The sequence below is a fragment of the Prenolepis imparis genome, unplaced genomic scaffold, assembly GCF_030444845.1.
Source record: "Prenolepis imparis isolate NDT839.2.m4 unplaced genomic scaffold, iyPreImpa1.0 SCAF_10, whole genome shotgun sequence".
NCBI classification, from domain to species: Eukaryota; Metazoa; Arthropoda; class Insecta; order Hymenoptera; family Formicidae; genus Prenolepis; species Prenolepis imparis.
In genome coordinates this window covers 2924741-2947671 of record NW_028141168.1, presented here as the reverse complement: position 1 = coordinate 2947671, position 22931 = coordinate 2924741, and the positions used below count along the sequence as shown (strand labels likewise).

Below are 22931 nucleotides of genomic sequence, written 5' to 3'. Positions count from 1 at the left end.
CGCTAGCCAAACCTCGAATGTTACGCGAATATTTAATTAAAGAAATAACGAGAAATAAAGTGAAACCAAATTTAATCAAAAATAAAAGTGTATTTTAAGAGAAAGAAAAGAGTACAATACTCCTAACTTCCTACGAAGTCCTGCACGACCCGAATCCTCATCCTTAATTCGGCGCAACCCCAGTGCCTTGCTCGAGGCACACAACTCCGCTTCGAGCAACGACCAGCGGAGAAGCTCGAGAGATTCCAGAGCAAACAGATATTCTACAAGCCGCTTTGGACGAAATTAGACAGCTGAGAGAGAAACGTCTTCAGCATCAGACTCGCTTCGAGACGATGTTGCAACAACGAGACGACGAGCTGCGTCGCATGGAGGAAAGATTCTTCGAGCGAAAGCGGCAGCGAGAAAATCAAAATCGAGAAAACCAGCTAAGTCCTCTCCAAATTAGAACTGGAAATTCCGCGCGCGATAATTCTCCGCGTAATAATAATAACAATTTTGAGCTCGGGTATAAGCTCAAACTGGAGAATTTTGACGGGAGTGTTCCCTTGCGCGAATTTATTGCTCAGTTCGATCTCATAGCGCGGGCTAACGGGTGGAATTCGTTCCAAAAGACGTTGGCTCTCGCGGCTTGTTTGAGAGGAAAAGCGCGGACCGTTTTAGATGGGATTTCTGAAATCGAAAATTTAGAGTTCGCGGATCTAAAATCGAAATTAGAATTACGATTTGGTGAAGGGCATTTAGCCCAGACTTATTATACACAATTTACTAATCGTAGACAAAAGAGTTCGGAAGATTTAGTTTCTCTCGGTGCAGATCTAGAGAGATTATCGCGTTTAGCATACCCGGAATGTTCCCACGAAGTCAGGGACAAAATTGCTTGCGCACAATTCATAGCCGCGTTATCTGATGGCTTCCTAAAAAGAACTCTTCAATTAGAAAGTATTTCCTCGTTAAAATCTGCCATAGAAAGAGCAATGGCAGTTAAAGTTATCCAAGAAAATAGTTTTACAAAAAATAAAAATTATCAAAATGAAAATTCAGAAAATTATAATAAATTCAATAAATTTAACAAATATAATAAATTTGATAAATTCAATAAATTCAACAAATTTGAAAATAAACAAAAAAACGAGGAAACAAAAGAGAAAGAATTTGATAAAAAGAAATTTGAGAATAAAAATAAGAATTTTTACAAAAACGGTCCGAAAGCTAAAAAAGAATGCTGGCAATGCGGCGCTGAGGGTCACTTCCGTTCCGAATGTCCATCGCTTTCGGAAAACAAGGACTAGTCGAACTTCGCGGGGCAGGTTTGACTCATTGCGTGATTGCCCCACATATTTCACAATGTTCTAGGATAAGTAGAATTAAAAATAATTTTTATTATAAGAGTAATTTAGATAGAAGAATCTGTCAGTTTAGAATAGATACGGGCTCCGATATCTCCATTCTTAGTGAAAAATTTATTAAAGGACCTAAAGAATTTTTCGAAGCAAAGAATTGTTGTCTTAGATATCCTACGGGAGAATTAATTGAGGTCAAAAATAAAGTTAACGTTTTGATTGAATTAGGAAAACATGAAGTAGAGATTCCTATTATTGTTGCTAATATTTCTGACGATTGCATTTTAGGAATAGATTTTCTTAAAAAAATTAACTTAGACAAGATTTTGGAATCTCAATTTGGTAATCTCAAAAAAAATAATAGAGATGAATTTCCTTGTTCGCGGATTATTAAAGAGAAAGTCCCTAATTTTCTTGAGACATTTTTCGAAGAAAATTCTAAAAATTTGAATTCTTCTCAAAAAGATATTTTTGCTGATTTCTTAATAGAATTTCAGGATGTCTTTTCTCAGGATTTAATTGCAGGGAACTGTGGAGTTTTAGAACATAACATCAAAGTTACGGATTCCAAGCCGATTAAACAAGCTCCACGAAGAGTTCCGATTCATCTCAGAGAGGAAGTTAATAAAATCATTAAAGAAATGAAGTCTCAAGGAGTGATTGAAGAGTCTCGAAGCCCATGGGTCTCTCCTGTTGTTATGGTGAAAAAGAAGGATGGCTCACTTAGATTTTGTGTCGACTATAGGAAGTTGAATTCTGTCACGGTGAAAGATTCTTATCCATTGCCTCGAATTGAAGATATTTTGGATCAACTTTCGGGAAATTCCTGGTTCTCTACTCTAGATTTGAAGAGCGGGTATTGGCAAGTGAAGCTTGACTCCAAAGATAAAGAGAAAACGGCTTTCTCTGTAGGAAATGGATTGTGGCAGTTTAACGTCATGCCATTTGGACTTTGCAACGCCCCAGCTACCTTTGAGCGATTGATGGAAAAGGTTCTTCACGGAATTTTATCGAAGATCTGTTCAGTATATCTTGACGATGTCATTGTTTTCAGCAAAACATTTGACATAATGATAGAAAACCTGAGGAAAGTCTTTCTTCGCTTACGCTCAGCAAATTTAAAATTAAATCCTAAGAAATGTTCACTCTTGGGAAGAGAGGTAAAATATCTTGGTCATATTATTTCTGAACAAGGAATTACGACGGATCCTGAGAAGATTTCTGCTGTCAAAAATTGGCCTGTCCCTCATTATAGAAAACAACTTCGAAGCTTTTTGGGATTCTGTTCCTATTATAGGAAATTTATTAAAAGCTTTTCTATGATAGCGAAACCGCTATTTACACTCACAGAACATCAAGTGAAATTTGAATGGAGTTCATCCTGTGAACAGGCATTCAATGAATTAAAAGAAAGATTAGTTTCTTCACCAATTTTATCTTTCCCGGAGGAACAAGGACAATATATTTTGGATACGGATGCTTCGAATCACGGAGTAGGAGCAGTATTATCGCAAATTCAGGATGGTTCAGAGAAGGTCATCGCATATTTTAGTAAAGTTTTGAGTAAAGCAGAAAGGAACTATTGCATCACTCGGCGGGAGTTATTAGCAATCGTGGCGTCGTTAAAGTCGTTTCATCATTATTTGTATGGGAGAAAATTTCAGATTCGGACAGATCATATCTCTTTGAGATGGCTCTTATCTTTTAAAGATTTGGAAGGACAGTTAGCTAGATGGCTAGAAAAGTTACAACAATACGAGTTTGAAATAATTCATCGGAAAGGACGATTACATCAAAATGCAGATGGATTGTCAAGACGCCCTTGTTCAGAATTCGATTGTATTTACTGCGCAAAAGTAGAATCGAAAGAAAATTCTGTTGCTGGGATAATTCTTGGAGAAAATAGTTCAGAAGAATGGCGAAATAAACAGTTAGAAGATTCTGTTATTTCGATATTCCTTCAAGGGAAAAAGATTAATAAACGTCCTGATTTACATGAGATTAATAGAGATATTTCCGCAAAAATTTATTGGTCTTATTGGGATGCTTTGATTGTTAGAGACGGAATTTTATATAAAAAATGGGAATCTCCTAATCTAAAATCAGAAATTTTTCAGATAATCGTTCCTAGGAATTTCATCAGTCAAATATTGGAGGAGGCTCATGATTCTGCGTCTGGTGGCCATTTTGGAGTAAATAAGACGTTGGAGAAGATTCGAAAACGTTTTTATTGGGCTACCTGCAAGAATGACGTAGAAGATTGGTGCCGTTCCTGTAAAGTTTGTGTGGCAAGGAGAGGTCCATCAGGAAAAGGGAAGTCGCCTCTTCAAGTTTTTGATGCTGGATTTCCGTTCGAGAGGGTACAAATAGATATACTTGGTCCTCTTCCTACTACCACAAATGGGAATCGATACTTATTGGTAATTATAGATTGTTTCACCAAATGGGTTGAAGCTCTTCCATTAAAAAATTTTAAAGCGAGGACGATAGCCGATATTTTTGTGAAACAATTTGTTTCTCGACATGGAGTTCCATTGGAAGTCCGTACTGATCAAGGGAAATGTTTTGAATCAAAGATCTTTCAGGAAATGACACGTTTTTTAGGGATTAAGAAAACAAGAACGACTGCTTTACATCCGCAGTCAGATGGACAAGTAGAGCGTCATCATCAAACAATCCTTAATTATTTGGCTAAGTTTGTTTCAGAGGATCAGAAGGACTGGGATAATTGGATTCCGATGTATTTATTGGCCTATCGTTCTTCGAAACATGAAGCTACAGGAGCTTCCCCTGTTGAATTATACTTCGCACGAGATTTGAGACTACCCTTGGATTTGTTACGAGGAAGTCCTCCAGTAGATGAAGAGAATAGTTCTTCAGAGGAATATATACAGAGGTTGAAGAAGAAGTTGGATATTGTTCACAAAAGTGCTAGGCAACGTTTGAATCTACAATCTCTTCATTCTAAGATTCGGTATGATCGAAAAGTTAGGAAAATTAATTTCAACATTGATGAAGAGGTTTGGTTTTATAATCCTCATAGAGTAGGGGCTAAATTACAAAGTAATTGGGAAGGGCCCTATAAGATTGTAAAGAAGCTTAGTGATGTAGTTTTTGGAATTAGGAAATCGAATAAACATAAATGTAAAATCGTTCATTCGGATAGATTAGCTCCTTTTTATAATAGAAGATTAAATTAGAAATCGGAGCCCAAGATAGATTAGATATAATTTAATTTTTAAAAAGAATATTTTTCGAATTTCCTGTCGTGAGTTATTTTTCAGGTTGAGTTGAGTTTCATCTTCGATTTCTGAACGACGTAGTGAAGTTTCATCTTCCACGACAACGACACGAAGAAATTTCACAACAAGGGGGAGAGAGCAAACGGAAATTTTAAGAACAAGAAGAAGACGGAAAGAATTATTCAAAGGGACGAAGACTGCCTCACTCTGTGGTTATTTTGATCCGTGGTTTTTCCCGGAGACTTGGGCAAATCCCGAGGCAGGAGCTTGAGGAGTCCTCTTAGAAGGGCGTTGGGTCCACGGAATGTTACCCCTCTCTTGCTTGAAGATTTTCGAAATGAAGATTCCCAGGATTGGAAAGTCGTTTGGACCCAGGAAGGTGTGCAGTTCGTTTACCTTGAACAACAGTTCAGGAAGAACATGAAGACACATCGGGGACTCTAAAGCGACAAGATTCTTGGGAAGAATTCCAAACACTGAATTAATTGTCGGGACGACAATTTTGAAGGAGGGAGCAAGTGTTACGTCCGTACTACGTTCGTATTTCTATACGTCCCTGTATCCGTCTAAGATCATCGAGTCTTCCGTGAGATCGAGGAACATCGCGTTGTCAAGGCGTCGCTATGGATTGTTTGTCAACAGCTGTCTTCTGAGAGTCCGAGTTCCGCGGCTGTCACGAGCGGACGTATTCGGTTCTCTCGGTCTAATATTTCTTAATTCCGATTTATTATATTTCTTCATATCGTTTCTATAATAAAGGTCTTTCCTTTATAAACGAGAGCACGTTTATTTCACGGTGTACGAGTGAACGGCGGTTGCGTGTCGCGGTCGATAGCGATCTTTCGCGGATTCGGTCCCGCGGACGTAACAGTATATATCTTATTTAAATAATTGCGAGAAATGTTTATAACTTTAATTTTTTTTTAACTTTTTCAAAATTATGAATATAAATGTCAATAGAGGACTTGTTTATATTTCTATATTATTATTATATCAATATATTATATGAATGTTATTAATATTTATAATTATTTAATAATATTTTCATACTATTAATACTATTAACATTATTATTAATATTGTTATATTATTTATTAATCATTATGTTTATACATATAAACATAATAATTAATAAATAATATAATAATGTATAACATAATATTTTTATGTGATTTAATTATTAATAGAATAAATGCACTCGCGGGTCACATTTCTTAAAGGAGAAAAAGAAAAGTACGACGGATCGATATTGGAGCGAACGAGAGACAGCGCGATCCGCGGTGTCCGTATAGCTTTCTCACTCGCACTCCCTTCATTCGAGCGTCGAGTGAGTGAGATAGCTATTGGACACCACTAGCAGTCATCACGTCTTGCATTGCTTTCTCTCTCGATCGTGCGATGTGCGAAAGAGATGCAATATCGGAGTACCTCCTACTACTTTCTCCTTCGCTCCTTGATCTCCGACGCGCTTCAAGCGACACGTATTTTCGCGCTATGTATGTGTGCGTATGACTTTCGGCTGTCATACACGTATTCACACATCAAACGCCGGACCGCCGGACACCATTTCTGCCGGTGCGTGTACGTGGCAATATAGCAAAAACGTCGTCTACATATCTATAATATATGGGGACAGTAAAACTTAAAAAACTTAAACGTTGTGTCTCCAAATCATCCATCACAATATCTGCTATGATAGGTGATAAAAGAGAACCCATCGGGCCGCCAAATATTTTTTCATAAAACTGACCATTGAAGCTGAAACTAGTTGAATCTAAAATCAATTCTATTGCATGTAAAAATTGAGCTAAATTGAAATTTGTGTTCTTAGCAATGTCAATCCAACGTTTCTTAATCGCATTTAAAACCAACTCTTTAAGAATATTTGTGAATAATGAACTAACATCTAAAGATATCATTATATCATTATCATTAATAAAAGTCTTTAATATTTTTAACGTTTATCGCAGTCTGTAACGCTAACTCAGAAACGATTACGAACGGCTCAGAAACGGCTTCGAACGAGTCAGAAACGGCTTTGAACAGGTCAGAAACGGCTTTGAACGGGTCAGAAACGACTACGGACGGCTCAGAAACGGCTTTGAACGTGTCAGAAACGACTACGAACGGGTCAGAAACGGCTTTGAACGGGTCAGAAACGTCTACGAATGGCTCAGAAACGGCTTTGAACGGGTCAGAAACGACTACGAACGGGTCAGAAACGACTACGAACGGCTCATAAACGGCTCAGAAACGGCTTTGAACGGGTCAAGAACAACTATCTTACGGTAGCGGACGATAAAGAACGGCTATTGAAGAATGACAACAGGAAAAGAATGATAAAACGAACAACAAACGGCGATCGGGAAAACCGATGAAGCAAAGAAGCAACATAGTTTGGAGATACGGCAGTTTGTGAACGAACTGCACGCTCCGGCGAGAAAAAATTTTCCTCGAAGACATCGTCGAGTAGCGTCCGTATTCTCGTTTCAATAGAGGTTACCACTCAAGAGTAAAGACAAAAGCGAGAATACGAACGCTACTCGACGATGTCTTCGGGGAAAATTTTTTCTCGCCGGAGCGTGCAGTTCGTTCACAAACTGCCGTATCACCATACTATGTTGCTTCTTTGCTTCATCGGTTTTCCCGATCGCCATTTGTTGTTCGTTTTATCATTCATTTCCTGTTGTCATTCTTCAATAGCCGTTCTTTATCGTCCGCTACCGTAAGATAGTTGTTCTTGACCCGTTCAAAGCCGTTTCTGAGCCGTTTATGAGCAGTTCGTAGTCGTTTCTGACCCGTTCAAAGCCGTTTCTGAGCAGTTCGTAGTTGTTTCTACCCGTTCAAAGCCGTTTATGAGCCGTTCGTAGTCTTTTCTGACCCGTTCAAAGCCGTTTATGAGCCGTTCGGAGTCGTTTCTGACCCGTTCAAAAACGTTTATGAGCCGTTCGTAGTCGTTTCTGACCCGTTCAAAGCCGTTTCTGAGCCGTTCGTAGTCGTTTCTGACCCGTTCAAAGCCGTTTCTGACCCGTTCAAAGCCGTTTCTGTCTCGTTCGAAGCCGTTTCTGAGCCGTTCGTAGTTGTTTCTGAGTTAGCGTTACAGACTGCGATAAAGAGCGATAAACGTTAAAAATATTAAAGATACTTTTATTAATGATAATGATATAATGATATCTTTAGATGTTAGTTCATTATTCACAAATATTCCTAAAGAGTTGGTTTTAAATGCCATTAAAAACGTTGGATTGACATTGCTAAGAACACAAATTTCAATTTAGCTCAATTTAGCTCAATTTTTACATGCAATAGAATTGATTTTAGATTCAACTAGTTTCAGCTTCAATGGTCAGTTTTATGAACAAATATTTGGCAGCCCGATGGGTTCTCTTTTTCTCCTATCATAGCAGATATTGTGATGGATGATTTGGAGACACAATGTTTAAGTTTGTTAAGTTTCACTGTCCCCATATATTATAGATATGTAGACGACGTTTTTGCTATATTGCCACGTACAAAAATAGATGAGATATTAATGACTTTTAATAATTACCACCAACGCTTGAATTTCACATATGAAATTGAAGTCAGTTCTTCCATTAATTTCCTAAATACAACGATCATTCGTTCAGACAATAGACTCATTACTAATTGGTATAGGAAACCTACATGTTCTGGAAGATATATAAACTTTTTTTTTCTAACCACCCTTTAAAATATAAAATTAATACTATTTATAATCTGGTTGATCAGGTCATTCTACTATCCAATGACATTTTCCATCATAAAAACATTGAGATGGTGAATGATATCTTACTTAATAATTGTTTCCCCAAACACATCATCAAACGACATATACAAAAAAGAATTAATGTATTAAAAAATCGTAATCACAATAATGATTGTGATATGAATCGTGGACAATCTGACAGAATATCTTTTATTTCATTGCCATATGCTAAAGATGTGAGTTATGATCTATGTCGTGTTATGCGTGGCATGGGCTTCAAATTCTATAAAATAACAAAAAAAAAAAAATCTAAATACATTGATTAAACGTGGTAAAGATAGTTTACATAATGATCAGAGAACTAATGTTGTATATAAATTAGATTGCAAAAACTGTAATGCGTCATATATCGGCCAAACAAAAAGGCGCTTACGTACTCGAGTGAAAGAGCATTTTAACAATATAAAATTGCATGAAACCAATCATTCCGTTATAAGTAAACATAAGTTGGAATTCGGACATGAATTTGATTTGGACAAAACCTAATATATTACATAATGAGAAATATGTGAAAAAGAGAGAAATCGCGGAAATGTTGTATATTAAAAAATTCAATAATACAATCAACCTAGAAAAGGACACAGATAGCTTAAATAAAATCTATGACAAAATAATAAAGGTCGTTTAGCTTGGTTTCCTATTTTTATATTTCACTCACTGACAAAGTTTCATACTGATACAATGTTTCTCTCTCTTTAAAATTCAACAAGATGTTAATGATATGTTTTAACTCAAATTTGTGAAGTGTTTCAATAAGAACGTATGTACTCAAAATTTTATAGCAAATCCATTTATATATATTACTGTTTTTTGTATTCAAACCGTTTTTTTATAAATTAATTATTATTTCAGTTTATACTTGAAAAGGACCACAACCATATGGTCGAAGCGTTGTAACTTCTATTAAATAAATTAATTTTGGCTAGTGTTGGGCTGCGGACCGGGCCCGTAACCGCCGCGGTTACTTGCCTGAATTTCGAAGCCCCGAAGGCTTCGCGGAACAACAGCTTTTTCTTGTGAATTCCGCGGGCCCCCTTGCCCCTGAGTAATCAAAGACTTAGGGCGAGGGACGGGACCTGCCGAATTTGCCTTGCGGCCGAAGTTAGTCTCGTTAGAGAACGCGATCGAATTCGAGTTTAAGAGCGACATTTAAAGAAAGTACGAGTGAGTGAGAAGAGAGAGAGAGAGAGTATGTGTGATACGCGAGTGCGCTAAACCTCGAGTACAAAATCGAGGGTCTGAACCCCCTGTGGTGCAGAGATACGCGATACCCGCGAAAGAAAACCGCATCCGAACCTCCAACCGAGCAGACTTTGAGATCGGCGAGGCGAGAACATTTTTGGTCCTTCGAGCCGGATTCGTGGGTCAACCGTAGACTCTGTCTGGGGTAAGTGGCGGACAGGTATCACACCCCGCATCGTGACAGCAACTATAAAGTGCAGTGCGCGCGTGATCACCTTTACAGGGTGAAGTGCAGGTCTCGCCCATCGGTGCGAACCCTCGCCGCGTCGCGCGCGTCTCGCCTACAAGCGCGAGCCCTCGCCGCGTCGCGCACGTCTCGCCCATCGGCGCGAGCCTTCACCGCGCCGCGCGCGTCTCGCCTACAAGCGCGAGCCCTCGCCGCGTCGCGCACGTCTCGCCCATCGGCGCGAGCCTTCACCGCGCCGCGCGCGTCTCGTCTACAAGCGCGAGTCCTCTTCGCTCCGCGCACGTCTCGTCCAGCGGCGTGAAAACTCGTCGACCCGCGCGCTTCTTGTCCACCGCGCCTACAAGTCTGATCTGCTGACTACTCCGCAAGGGGATAACGGAGCGTGTGGTCCTTCCTAACGTTCTTCGCGATGGACCTTGCAATCAAGAAACAGATGTACACCGCCGGCCTGATCGAGAGGTTTTGGGAAAACGTCACCAAAAGTGGCAAGGACAAATTAACAAGGTCCTTCCTCACGGCCCGCCTCCAGCTTCTCGAATCGTATTAGGCACGTTTCTGGGAGGTTCACGAGAACCTTTTGGGCTTCGAGGATATAGACAAGGCCGATTATATGAAGAACGACGTCTTCACCCTGACCGAGGACGACTATGTGGCAGCAAAATCGCGCATCTCGAGTTTCCTCACTTCGTTGAAGGGCACGGAATCAAGGGATGGAGAGGCAAGCTCCGTCCTCAAACAAATACAACTGCCGAAGATTAATCTGCCGACGTTCAGCGGAGATCAGCTAGCTTGGGAGAGTTTCCGTGACCTCTTCAAGTCCTTGGTTCACGACGTTACGGGTCTTGCCCCTATCCAAAAGCTGCAATATTGGAAGGCCAGTCTCACGGGAGAGGCTACGGCCGTCGTCGCCAATATGGAAATGTCGACCGAGGGGTACGCGCTCGCATGGGAGGAGCTTACGACCAGGTACGACAATCGCCGTGTGCTCTTGGCAACTCACATGAGAGTGCTGCTCTCGGCGGCTCCGGTCTCGAAATCTTCTGCGGCCGAAATCAACCGCCTGATCAGCGTAGTCAACCAGGCCTCGCGGTCGTTTAAAGCGCTGGGTCGTCCGGTGAAGTATTGGGACGACTGGTTCGTCTACATCCTGGTCGAGAAATTCGACTCGGCCACTCGGCTCCTGTGGGAGTCTTCGCAGTCTTCAAGTCAGGAGTTCCCGACTTTCGACGAGCTAAAGGACTTTCTCCTCACCCGAGGTCGTGCTCTGGATGCCGCCAACCCGCGAACCACAGCGACGGTCCCCTCTTCGTCCAAATCGAAGCGGGGCGGTAACAACGGCGAACTCCTCTCACACGCGACGTCTACTGACGCCCACAACAACGGACCCCTGTGCCCGTTGTGCCGTGAGCGGCATGCCTTGCGCACGTGCGCGAAGTTTAAGGACCTCTCTGCCGAACAACACCGTGAACACGTCCGGAATAAGAAGGCGTGCTTCAATTGCCTTGGACAGGGCCACGTGGTTTCGACCTGCCCATCGACAAATCGTTGCCGCCAATGCCGCGAGAAACACCATTCGCTACTGCATCGCGCGATCTCCGAGGGCACCTCGACGTCGAAGTCCACTCCGGTCTCGTCCGAGACACCCTCTTCCGAGGAGATGCCTGCACTCTCAGAGGAAACTGCCAAAGTAGCTGCGCTATCAACCTCTACGTCCGCCATGGTGCTCCTGGCGACCGCGATGGTTACACTGATCGGTGACTCGGGCCGAACAATTACAGTCCGAGCATTACTGGACTCAGGTTCGGAGGCGTCCTTCGTGTCCGAGCGAGTGGCGCAACACCTCAGGATACCTCGACGCCGGGTCAACATCACGGTATCGGGATTGCAGGGCGTCACCACAGGTAGAGTGACACACACTGTCTCCATACTGGTCGGCACGGCGCGATCACCGTCGCTGCGGATTGCGGTGCCCAGAGCTCTGGTCCTAGCCAAGCTCACTGCGCTCACGCCAGGTAAACAGATTCCGCGGGGCGTCTGGTCTCATCTACGGAATCTCGAGCTCGCGGACCCAGACTTCGATAGACTTGCTACGGTGGACGCGGTGCTTGGGGCGGACGTCTACGGCATGCTGCTTGAAGGAGGGGTTCAGCGCGGATTGCCCGGTGAACCAGTTGCCCACTCAACAATCTTCGGCTGGGGTGCTCATGGGGGCACTCTCGGACGTTTCAGCATCAAACAGTGTGGCCTCTAACCACGTGTTGGCCCTGCCCGATCTTCAAGAAGACCTTCGCCGGTTCTGGGAGCTGAAGGATCTGCCGGACGAGAGGAGGCTGACCCCAGACGAGGAGCGTTGCGAACGGCTGTTCGCGGAGACTCATCGCCGTGATCCGAATGGGAGGTACCTAGTACGCCTTCCTCGGAAGGAGACACCGTCGGCGGGAATTGGAGCCTCCCGCCACGGTGCTTTGCAGATGCTTATCAGCACGGAGCGCCGACTGGAGCGAGACACGGCGCTCAAACGGAAGTACGAGGAATTTCTCACCTCGTACCTCTCGCTAGGGCACATGGAGCCAGTGCCCACGCAGGAGCAATGCGTCAGGGAAGCGTACTACATGCCTCATCACGCAGTAGTCAAGAGCACGGACCCGGACGGCAAAATCAGGATCGTCTTTAACGCCTCGTTTCGGACTTCGACGGGCGTCTCCTTAAACGACGTATTGCTTCCCGGACCAAAGCTACAAGCGGACCTTTGGTTGGTGCTCTCCCGGTGGCGCCTCTTCCGATTTGCCTTCACGACGGACATCGTAAAGATGTTCAGGCAGATCCGCGTGCATCCGGACGACGCCGACCTTCAGAGGATATTATGGCGGGCGGATCCGGAACACGAAGTACGCGACTTCCGGCTCACCACCGTCACGTACGGTACGGCATCGGCGCCGTACCTCGCAATAAGGACCCTACTGCAGCTAGCACAGGACGAAGGTCATCGACATCCGCATGGGGCGGCAGTCATCCGCGCCAACACCTATGTCGACGACATACTCGCAGGGGCGGGTACAATGGAGGAGGCTCTACAGGTCCGGAAGCAGACAGTGGACCTTCTCGAGGCGGGAGGCTTCCGCCTCAGCAAATGGGCGAGCTCACACTCACAGCTATGCCCGGACGGGGACCAGGCGGAGCGGCTCTTCACGGCGACCGAGGGCGTAAGTACCCTAGGCGTCATCTGGGCCCCCGCGGAAGACTCGCTGCGGCTCCGGGCGGTTCCAAGGCTGACGTTCACCAAGGATCCCACCAAGCGCTCGGTTCTGTCGGACGTGGCGAAGCTCTTCGACCCGGCGGGCTGGACGGCCCCGGTGCTCGTCGCAGCCAAAGTTTTTCTTCAGGACCTCTGGATGGCCGGCTTAGAATGGCATCATAAGTTACCACCACCTTTGTACGAGCGCTGGCTCAAGTTTACATCTTCGTTGCCGGACCTGGACCACGTGAGAATTCCCCGCTGGACAGGCGTCTCCAACCGCTTGGAACTCCATGGGTTCTCGGACGCGTCGGAGAGAGCGTACGCTGCGGTGGTCTACGTGAGGGGACGCGGACTATCCAACACCTGGCAGGCGAGTCTCCTTGTCGCAAAGAGCAAGGTGGCCCCAACCAAGCCAGTCTCTATGCCCAGACTGGAGCTGTGCGGCGCCCTGCTAGTCGCACACCTACTGAAGAGGATAGCGACTGGCCTCGATGTCGCTGATGGTGACCTCCATGCCTGGTGCGATGCCAAGGTCGTACTAGCGTGGCTGCGCAACCACCCATCACGCTGGAAGCCATTTGTCGCAAACCGGGTGGCCGCCATTCAGGAGCTGGTGCCTGCTGAGCGGTGGCGTCACGTTCCCACGAGAGAGAACCCCGCGGACTTAGCTACCCGGGGAATCACTCCGTCCGAGCTGGCGGAATTTCGTCTCTGGTGGAGAGGCCCGCCATGGCTGGAGGATTCTGACGATTCCTGGCCAACAGAGGCGCCCGCCGACCAGGAGGAACACGAGGAGCGGCGCACCTTTGCGGTCACGGAGGATCGCCCGGATTCGGCGAACGAGCTACTCGCACGGTTCTCTTCCCTTTACAGGTTGATTCGAGTCTCAGCCTATTGCCTCAGATTCCTGCGGGACGGACCGGAGACGAGGACCCCGCACCTCTCCGCCGCCGAGTTAGGAAGCTGCCGTCTACGGTGGCTACGAATAGCCCAGCAACAGGACTACACGAACGAGATTGAGGCCCTCACACGCGGCGATTCCCTGCCCCGCCGGTTACCACTCCGGGCACTAAGGCCTATCCTGGGCCCTGAGGGGCTAATCCGAGTCGGCGGTCGTCTTGAGCACTCGCCGCTGGCCTTTGAAGAAAAACACCCGATCGTTCTGGCCAAAACGAACCATCTCTCGCTGCTGCTCGTCCGTGACGCTCACCATCGGACCCTTCATGGCGGTCCGCAGATGACTCGCAGTGTGCTTGCCCGGCGATATTGGATCGTCCACGCCAACACGCTGATTCGAGCCGTGATTCACGGTTGCGTGAAATGTGCGCGCTTCCGAGGCGTGACTGCCCAGCAGCAAATGGGACAGCTGCCAGCCGATCGCGTGCGAGAAGCGAGACCCTTTTGGTCCACCGGTGTGGACTATGCCGGGCCGATCCAACTTCGGGCCTCGAAAGGGCGAGGGATCAGAACCACCAAGGGCTACATCTGCCTCTTCGTGTGCATGGCCACAAGGGCGGTGCACCTGGAAGCAGTCTCGGACCTCTCGTCGGCTTCGTTCCTTGCTGCCTTCCGGCGCTTTGTCGCTAGACGCGGTCGCTGCGCCCGACTGGCCAGCGACAATGGGACCAACTTCCGGGGGGCCGACCGGGAGCTCCGCGAGATGTTCGACTCAGCAGCAGACTTTTACCAAGAATGCCGGAAACAGCTGGCATCCGACGGAACGGAGTGGTCGTTCATTCCCCCCTCGGCCCCGCACTTCGGCGGTCTGTGGGAGGCCGGGGTCAAGTCGACGAAATACCATCTCCGAAGGGTCCTAGGAGACCACTTCCTGACATACGAGGAGCTTTCGACACTATTGTGCCAGGTGGAGGCCTGCCTCAACTCGAGGCCCCTTCACCCGATGAGCGTTGATCCGGCAGATCTCACCGCGCTCACACCAGGGCACCTTCTACTGGGGGAGGCGCCAATCAACGCGCCTGAGCCCCCTAGCAACTCAGACGGCGTTGAACTTTTCCGACTTCGAGGACAGCTGATAACCACCATGCGAGACCATTTCTGGTCCCGGTGGTCCAAGGAGTACCTGCTGCACCTACAGCAACTGGGCAAGTGGAGAGACCGGGCGGCCAACCTCGAACCCGGAACCCTGGTCCTCATCAAGGATGAGCTGCTGCCGCCAACGAAGTGGCCTCTTGGGAGGATTCGCGAGGTGCACCCTGGAAGCGACGGATTGGTCCGCGTCGTGACGGTGGAGACAGCCTCTTCCCGTCTCACGCGGCCCATCACTAAGATCTGTCCACTTCCGGGGTTGCGAGCACCCTAGGAACGCGCGGATGCCGCCACCAGACCATACGACCGCGGCGTACGGCGGGCGGCGCAGTTCACTTCCCTCTATTTCGTCCCACGGACGAGGCGGGCGGGATGTTGGGCTGCGGACCGGGCCCGTAACCGCCGCGGTTACTTGCCTGAATTTCGAAGCCCCGAAGGCTTCGCGGAACAACAGCTTTTTCTTGTGAATTCCGCGGGCCCCCTTGCCCCTGAGTAATCAAAGACTTAGGGCGAGGGACGGGACCTTCCGAGGACCTTTGCCTTGCGGCCGAAGTCAGTCTCGTTAGAGAACCCGATCGAATTCGAGTTTAAGAGCGACATTTAAAGAAAGTACGAGTGAGTGAGAAGAGAGAGAGAGAGTATGTGTGATACGCGAGTGCGCTAAACCTCGAGTACAAAATCGAGGGTCTGAACCCCCTGTGGTGCAGAGATACGCGATACCCGCGAAAGAAAACCGCATCCGAACCTCCAACCGAGCAGACTTTGAGATCGGCGAGGCGAGAACAGCTAGTTTGGTCGATTAATTTACAACTACCCCTTTGATTATTGTACTAGCGATATAAAAACAACTTAAAAAATTGAAAATTTTTATTAATTATTTTATTATTTTAATAATTTTTAAAATTAAAAAGAGATACTCACTAGACCCATAATTCCTCCCTGACAGGTTCGGGAGGATATGATTCCTCGCCGAACAATTTTCTGAGGCAGAAAACGTCATCTCACCAGTAATCCTGTGCCCATTCCACGATCCCCTCCGCGTCGTCCCATAGCTCGGCCAATTCCCGCCGATCGCACCACCGATAATTTCGTACTTGTTCCATATGCCGAAGATTAAGGTATCCACCGATTTGGACGGATTCCTCGGTTATCTTCTGAAAATCGACAAATTTAGTAGATAATATTAATAAACAAATTTATTATATAATAATAAAAACTTACCGGCATTGTGAATGTAAGGAACAGAGTCCTCAATAAATTTTCTAGCAGGTGGGTCTTCCAAGATATTATGTCTATTATTTCATGAAGTCCTAAGGACATTCTTGTTAAAAAAAATTTGGGCCCAAAATGTCTCCCGATCCAAAAGGCATTTTGTACTGCACTTAATAACTTAGCTCGACGACACTTAGCGATACTTAGCTCGGCGACTGCTTTAAACTTTGTGATGAACATCGCAGAGACAGACCCTCTCTCCATAAGCTTCAGCCCCATCCCCTCAGATAAATCGTAGTAATAAATATCTGTTTATAAATTCGAGCGGTTGGACATCAGCGCTCACCGTAATGCTATACGCCATACGCTGTTTTGTTTATACCTGCGGAAAGGACCATGAGAACGCTTAGAAGAGAGTGAGGCGTTTACGAGAAATAGCGCGAGGCGTTCATGAGAGAGCGTGAGGTATACGAAAGAGAGAGATAGCGCGAGGCTAGGGACCGTGAGAGAGATAGCGCGAGAGAGATGTCGCACAGTGGTGCCATATACGTGAATCACGGAAGAAATTATATAATTTATTAACTTTTAGAGATCGGGCTTTTTTGATGATTTTAATAGTTTTCAATTGCACACATACCAATATTGTTATATTAGAAGAAATAAAACATCAATATAGATCTGATAAAAATTAGTTATATAATATATTTTTATTTAATTAGTGATGACCAATCTAAAACGCGTGTTCAAAACAAAAAAAATATATATTTTATAACAAAAGAGGTATTTTATAATATCTTTGAACTGGGCCTACTAGCCCCGGTCTCCTCTAATCTTCTCGTTATCCATTTATATTCAAATAAAACAAATATAAACATTTTTCCATTTTTATTATAAATATATATAATCGCACTAAATCGCAGTTGTAATTAATTGCATACGATAATATAGTATGATTTTAAATTTATATAAATTTCTGATTGAAGGGAAATGTAGATAAATGGTGAGATTTATTCAATGATCAAGATTAGTAAGGGGATTTACGATTTTATAATATTATTCTTTGCATAAAAAAAAAATCTGATTTAGGAACGAAATAAATACGCTTTTATAAAGTTATTATGTCAAATTTGTGAATTCCGTACAATAATTTTCAATGTAAGATCTTAAAAAAAAAAATTGTAGGAATATATGGAATAAAAGCATAAAAATTTCATATTCGATGATACTTTAAAATTTTCTTCGGAACGACTCTAATGATGTCCACAGTTTTATAAGCGTTGGACCGCTAACAATGAGAGTTCATACGATTAACAACGCCAAACTCATAAGTCTCGAATCTTCAAATGTATGCATGATGATGATCGAATCGACGTTACACCGTATGTTCGATCTCGATCCATGCATTGATGTATCTTTTGATCGATTGGTTAAAATTACCGAGACAGTCGATGTTAAATTTACACAATTTTCAAATATCGCGTCCAATGTAACGAATCCTAAAGAAGTATCAAATGTAATACGCGCTAGCGACGCCTTCAATAAGCATCAACTCATCGATTGTGAGCTGGCAGCTTTAGTTTTTAGTCCATAATATGTAAGAAAAAAATATATAAATGAAGAGTTTTTAAAGTCTAAATTATGATGTAATTTTTGCATGCATTTCCATTCTCCATCTTTCTCCCACCCGTAAGCAGCTCTCATACATAACTTGTTGCGTGGTCCTTGCGGGGTCTGACGTCATACGGGGAAGGTGAAACGCCAGGCTAGAGACTGAAAGGTAGCGTGAGAGAGAAGAAGGAGATAGCGCATGTGAAGGAGAGAGATGTCGCGGCGAGGTACACGAAAGAGAGACAGATAGCGCGAGGCTAGGGACCGTGAGAGAGATAGCGCGAGAGAGAAGAAAGAGATAGCGCGAGGTGCATGCGAAGGAGATTTTTTTTTAATAATATTTTTTTCCAATATTAATAAAAATAATTCTTTTATAATAATATTCTTAATATAAATGGGAGGAAAGAGAGGAATTATTCTAAAGTAAAATGTGTTTTTATATTTAAAATAATTTTTTTTTTATTCATAAAATAGGTATGTGTAATATTTATAATTTTGTGTGTGTGTGTGCGTGCGCGCGTATGAATGTGTGTGTATGTGAATTTAAAATTTAAAATATAAGAATATATAAGAATATAATAATATAATATGAATATAATATAAAATATAAAAAATATAATAATATAATATGAATATATAAGAAAAATACAAATAATAAGATAAATAGATTAACTATATATAAATTTAAAATACAAAATATAAAAATTTTAAATGCGTCGGCGGCAAGCGGAGGAGCAGCGGCTGCGAGGTGGTGGGGCGGTGGCTGCGAGGCGGTAGAGGACCATAATGGGACAGCAAGGGGCCCCTTCTGCATAACAGAAAATTTTTTTTTTATTAATTTATAAATATTTTAATTTATTTAAATAAATACTTACAAGTATTACATACTGCCTCCATGACAGGTTAGGGAGAATACAGTTCCTCAATATCTCGGTCTGAAAAATCATAATGGTTCCTCAATATCTTGGTCCGAAAAATCATAATCCGATGATTCGCATGATGCCGATGGTGATGGTATATCCATTCGACCAATATATGGGTCCTCAGATCCTTTAAAATAAACCACACAGCTTTTATAGCGACGTCGAAAGCATTTGATATTGTTGTGTGCTCTGAAGCATTTAGATAAACCGTCAGTTGTTCTTAAAATATCTTCATGAATTTCTATAAAATGGGCCAAATCTTTTGTTTGGGGTTTCTGTACACGCGAGTTCACGATTTCGTAGAAACTGTACCACCGAAGACATGTCCTTCGATTTTTTCTGAGTCACCATTTTCACAACACTTGTAGAATTCTCACTTTAAGTGTCCCAGCACAATTTCCAAAAGTTTATTTTGTGCAAATAGGACACATATCACATGGAAATATCTGACACAATGATTCTCTACAATTGCAACACCATCGACAATCCACTGCATTGTGTAATTTAATCACATGCTTTCGTACAGCATACATGTGTCCGAAATCTTGAATAGAGATCATACATGAAGTACATAAAGCCAGAGCACCACTCGTAGAATAATAAAAGTATATGGCGCAAACTTTTGTACGTCCGTTTAGCGCAAGGATTTGTGAATTAGACACTACCTTGTCGTGAATATCCGTAAGGTCCTCACTGCGATCACTAATATAATTACTGTCACTCGACAACGCGTGATCTTCGTCAGATTCGTCTACACTGTTATCCGACAACTCATGATCTTCATCAGATGACTCGTCTAATATTCTCTCGAAATTATTATTTTCCATTTCTTTTTAACTCACTACACTGTGCCACTGACACTTCGTATAGGACACTTTAACTCGTCGAATGCTAAAGACTTTTTGACGCGGAGACCCACTCTCCATAAGCTTCAGCCCTATCCCTCTCAAAATTATCGCAAAGGAATATCATAGTAATAAAATCGAGCGCTATCTGTTTATAAAAATTCGAGCAGCCGAACGTTGGCGCCGATACGTCGCAATTCTTCCTTAAAAAATATTAAGAAAGATGTTTCGCTCTCGTTTATGGGAGATTTTCTGCGAGGGTACAAAGCTGCCGAACGTTGGCGCCGATACGTTGCATTCTTTCTTAAAAAATATTAAGGAAGATGTTTCGCTCTCGTTTACGACCGATTTTCCGCGAGGGTACAAAGCTGCCGAACGTCAACGCTTTTACATTTGCACCTATAAATAATGTTTTGACATGTTCGTCGCAGCGTCGGCCCTAAAATCTTCATTTCGTTCCATAATATCCTAATGATTTATGGACATTTAATGGACATTTTGTTCATAAAATGAAAAAAAAACATAGTTTTAATGGATTCTAGAACGCTCCGTTGACAAGTTCGAGCAGCCGGACATCGGCGCTTCCGTAATAAAATTATACTAACGAGGGTACAAAGTTGTAGATTATCGGCGTTTGTTCTATACCTTTTGGGAAAATGTTTAAGATCCCTCATAAAAAAGTCGTAAAGATACCATCTACAAATATTGCACTCTGAAAACTCCCCCTTCTTTGTCGAAACATCCCCTCCATCCGCGTGACGTCAGCTCCCCCGCACCCTCGAGATATCCCCGCCCCGCGTGACGTCATACCCCTCGCCAGGGGAGAACCCCCCGCGCCCCGCACCCCCCTCAGAGGACCAGAGTTAGAATTGGCATAGTATCACTACTTAATAACTTAACATTATCTACTGTTTTGCCTTTTTTTCGCAAGCGAGACATGAGAAAAATTATTTTTGTTTTTGCGAACAAGATGTTCCACGTATGAATGTGTTGGTCGCTCTGAAAAGAGCGGATTGTTTTTTGGTCGCTCTGAAAAAAGCGGATTGACTTTGGTCGCTTTAAAAAGAGCGGATTTTTAGTTTCAAAAAAATTTATAATAGGTGCTCAAAATGACCACCATCCATTCTAACGCAAGCTCTCGTGCGTTTTAATAAATTTCTTTGAACTTTCTCCATTACTTCTTCGATATTCCAAATCGCATGTCGCAATCTTGTTTCTAAATCGTCGACGTTCTCGGGAAGCGTTTTATAAATTATTTCTTTACAGTATCCCCATAAAAAAAAATCTAAAGGATTAAGATTCGGGGATCTTGCGGGCCAACGTATCGGGCCATATCGACCCATCCAACGTCCAGGAAACTGCTCGTTCAAATAATTTGTTACGATTCTGGCGTTGTGCGGCCCAGCACCGTCTTGTTGAAAAACAATCTTGTTTCTCTCTAATAGTGGGACTTCTTCTAAAAAATCCGGTATATTTTCTCTTAGAAATTCCACGTATGTTTGGCCAGTTAAAATATCTGGAAGAATAACTGGCCCACGTATTTGATTTCCCATTATTCCAGCCCACAGATTTATCTTCCAGCGAATTTGGAAATTTCTGAGCCGCGTAACTTGGATTTTCTTCGTTCCAAAAATGCATATTATGCGAATTGATGAATTTGCGAAACACGGAGCGAGTTGTACGTGCTGTCGAGCATAATCCTGAAACGAGTATTCGGGTGGTTGCTCGAGAACACAATTTATCATATTCAACGGTACAACGAATATTGAAAGAAGAAAAGTTGCACACATTTCAGTACACACGCGTGCAACATTAGCGACCAGAAGATTATCATGCAAGACGGATGTTTTGCGAAAATTTTTTGAGGAAAGTGGATAGAGATCCCAGATTCTCTTCTCGTGTGATATTCAGCGATGAATCATTGTTCACACGAGATGGAATTTTCAATTCGCATAATATGCATTTTTGGAGCGAAGAAAATCCAAGAGTTACGCGGCTCAGAAATTTCCAAATTCGCTGGAAGATAAATCTGTGGGCTGGAATAATGGGAAATCAAATACTTGGGCCAGTTATTCTTCCAGATATTTTAACTGGCCAAACATACGTGGAATTTCTAAGAAAAAATATACCGGATTTTTTAGAAGAAGTCCCACAATTAGAGAGAAAAAGATTGTTTTTCAACAAAACGGTGCTGGGCCGCACAACGCCAGAATCGTAACAAATTATTTGAACGAGCAGTTTCCTGGACGTTAAATGGGTCGATATGGCCCGATATGTTGGCCCGCAAGATCCCCGGATCTTAATCCTTTAGATTTTTTTATGGGGATACTGTAAAGAAATAATTTATAAAACACTTCCCGAGAACGTCGACGATTTAGAAACAAGATTGCGACATGCGATCTGGAATATCGAAGAAGTAATGGAGAAAGTTCAAAGAAATTTATTAAACCGCATGAGAGCTTGCGTTAGAATGGATGGTAGTAGGAATACTAGGCCGGTTCTAACTCAGGTCCTCCGAGGAGGGCACGGGGCGGGGGGGTTCTCCGCGGCGAGGGGGTATGACGTCACGCGGGGCGGGGGGATCTTGTAGGCGAGGGGGATGACGTCACGCGGGGCGGGGGCGCTTATCGCTGTGCGGGAGACGCTTATCGCGTATTGTTTTTCATAAACAAAACAGCGTATTGTATTACTTTGAATTATCTAACATGTTTTATTATAAACAAAACACCGCAAAGTGAGCGCCGACATTCGGCCGCCCTCGCGGTACTTCCCCTCCCCTGCCCCATAAGGCGACGCGCTTTGGCGGTACTTCCGCCCTCCCCCTCCCCTGCCCAAAGGCTGCGACGTTTCTTCCTCATTGTTTAGGAAGAATTCTTTTGCCATAATTTTGCCGACATTCGGCCGCCCTTGCGGTATCTCCCCCTCCCCTCCTCCATCTGAGGGGATCTTGGGAGGTCGCGCTTATCGCAATGAACATGTCGGGACACGTGTTTTTTTTCGCGGTAAAAGACCGTGTTGCATTACGCGCCGATATTCGGCAGCCTTTGCGGTACCTTTCCCCTCCCCCTAAGCGGAATTCTTTCTCATTGTTTAGGGAGCGCCGATTCCTTTGCGAACATCTCTCTCGCGTGCGCCTCTCGCGTTATCTCTTTCTCACGTGTGCCTCTCATTCTCTCATAAACGCCTCACGCTCTTTCTTCTAAGCGCTCTCGCGCTATCCCTTTCTCGCGTGCACCTCTCGCGCTATCTCTGGTGGTC

General features: G+C 44.0%; 1 protein-coding gene across 1 annotated transcript; it reads left to right on the top strand.

Moving 5' to 3' along the window:
* The first annotated feature begins 335 nt into the window (after positions 1-335).
* LOC145941426 (uncharacterized) lies at positions 336-15359 on the top strand. Its single transcript, XM_083047541.1, has 6 exons — positions 336-942; positions 1869-2368; positions 3461-3763; positions 3986-4432; positions 10349-11813; positions 11884-15359. The coding sequence occupies exons 1-6, from the start codon at positions 336-338 to the stop codon at positions 15357-15359; spliced, it is 6798 nt and encodes a 2265-aa protein (XP_082903667.1).
* Positions 15360-22931: the final 7572 nt, after the last annotated feature.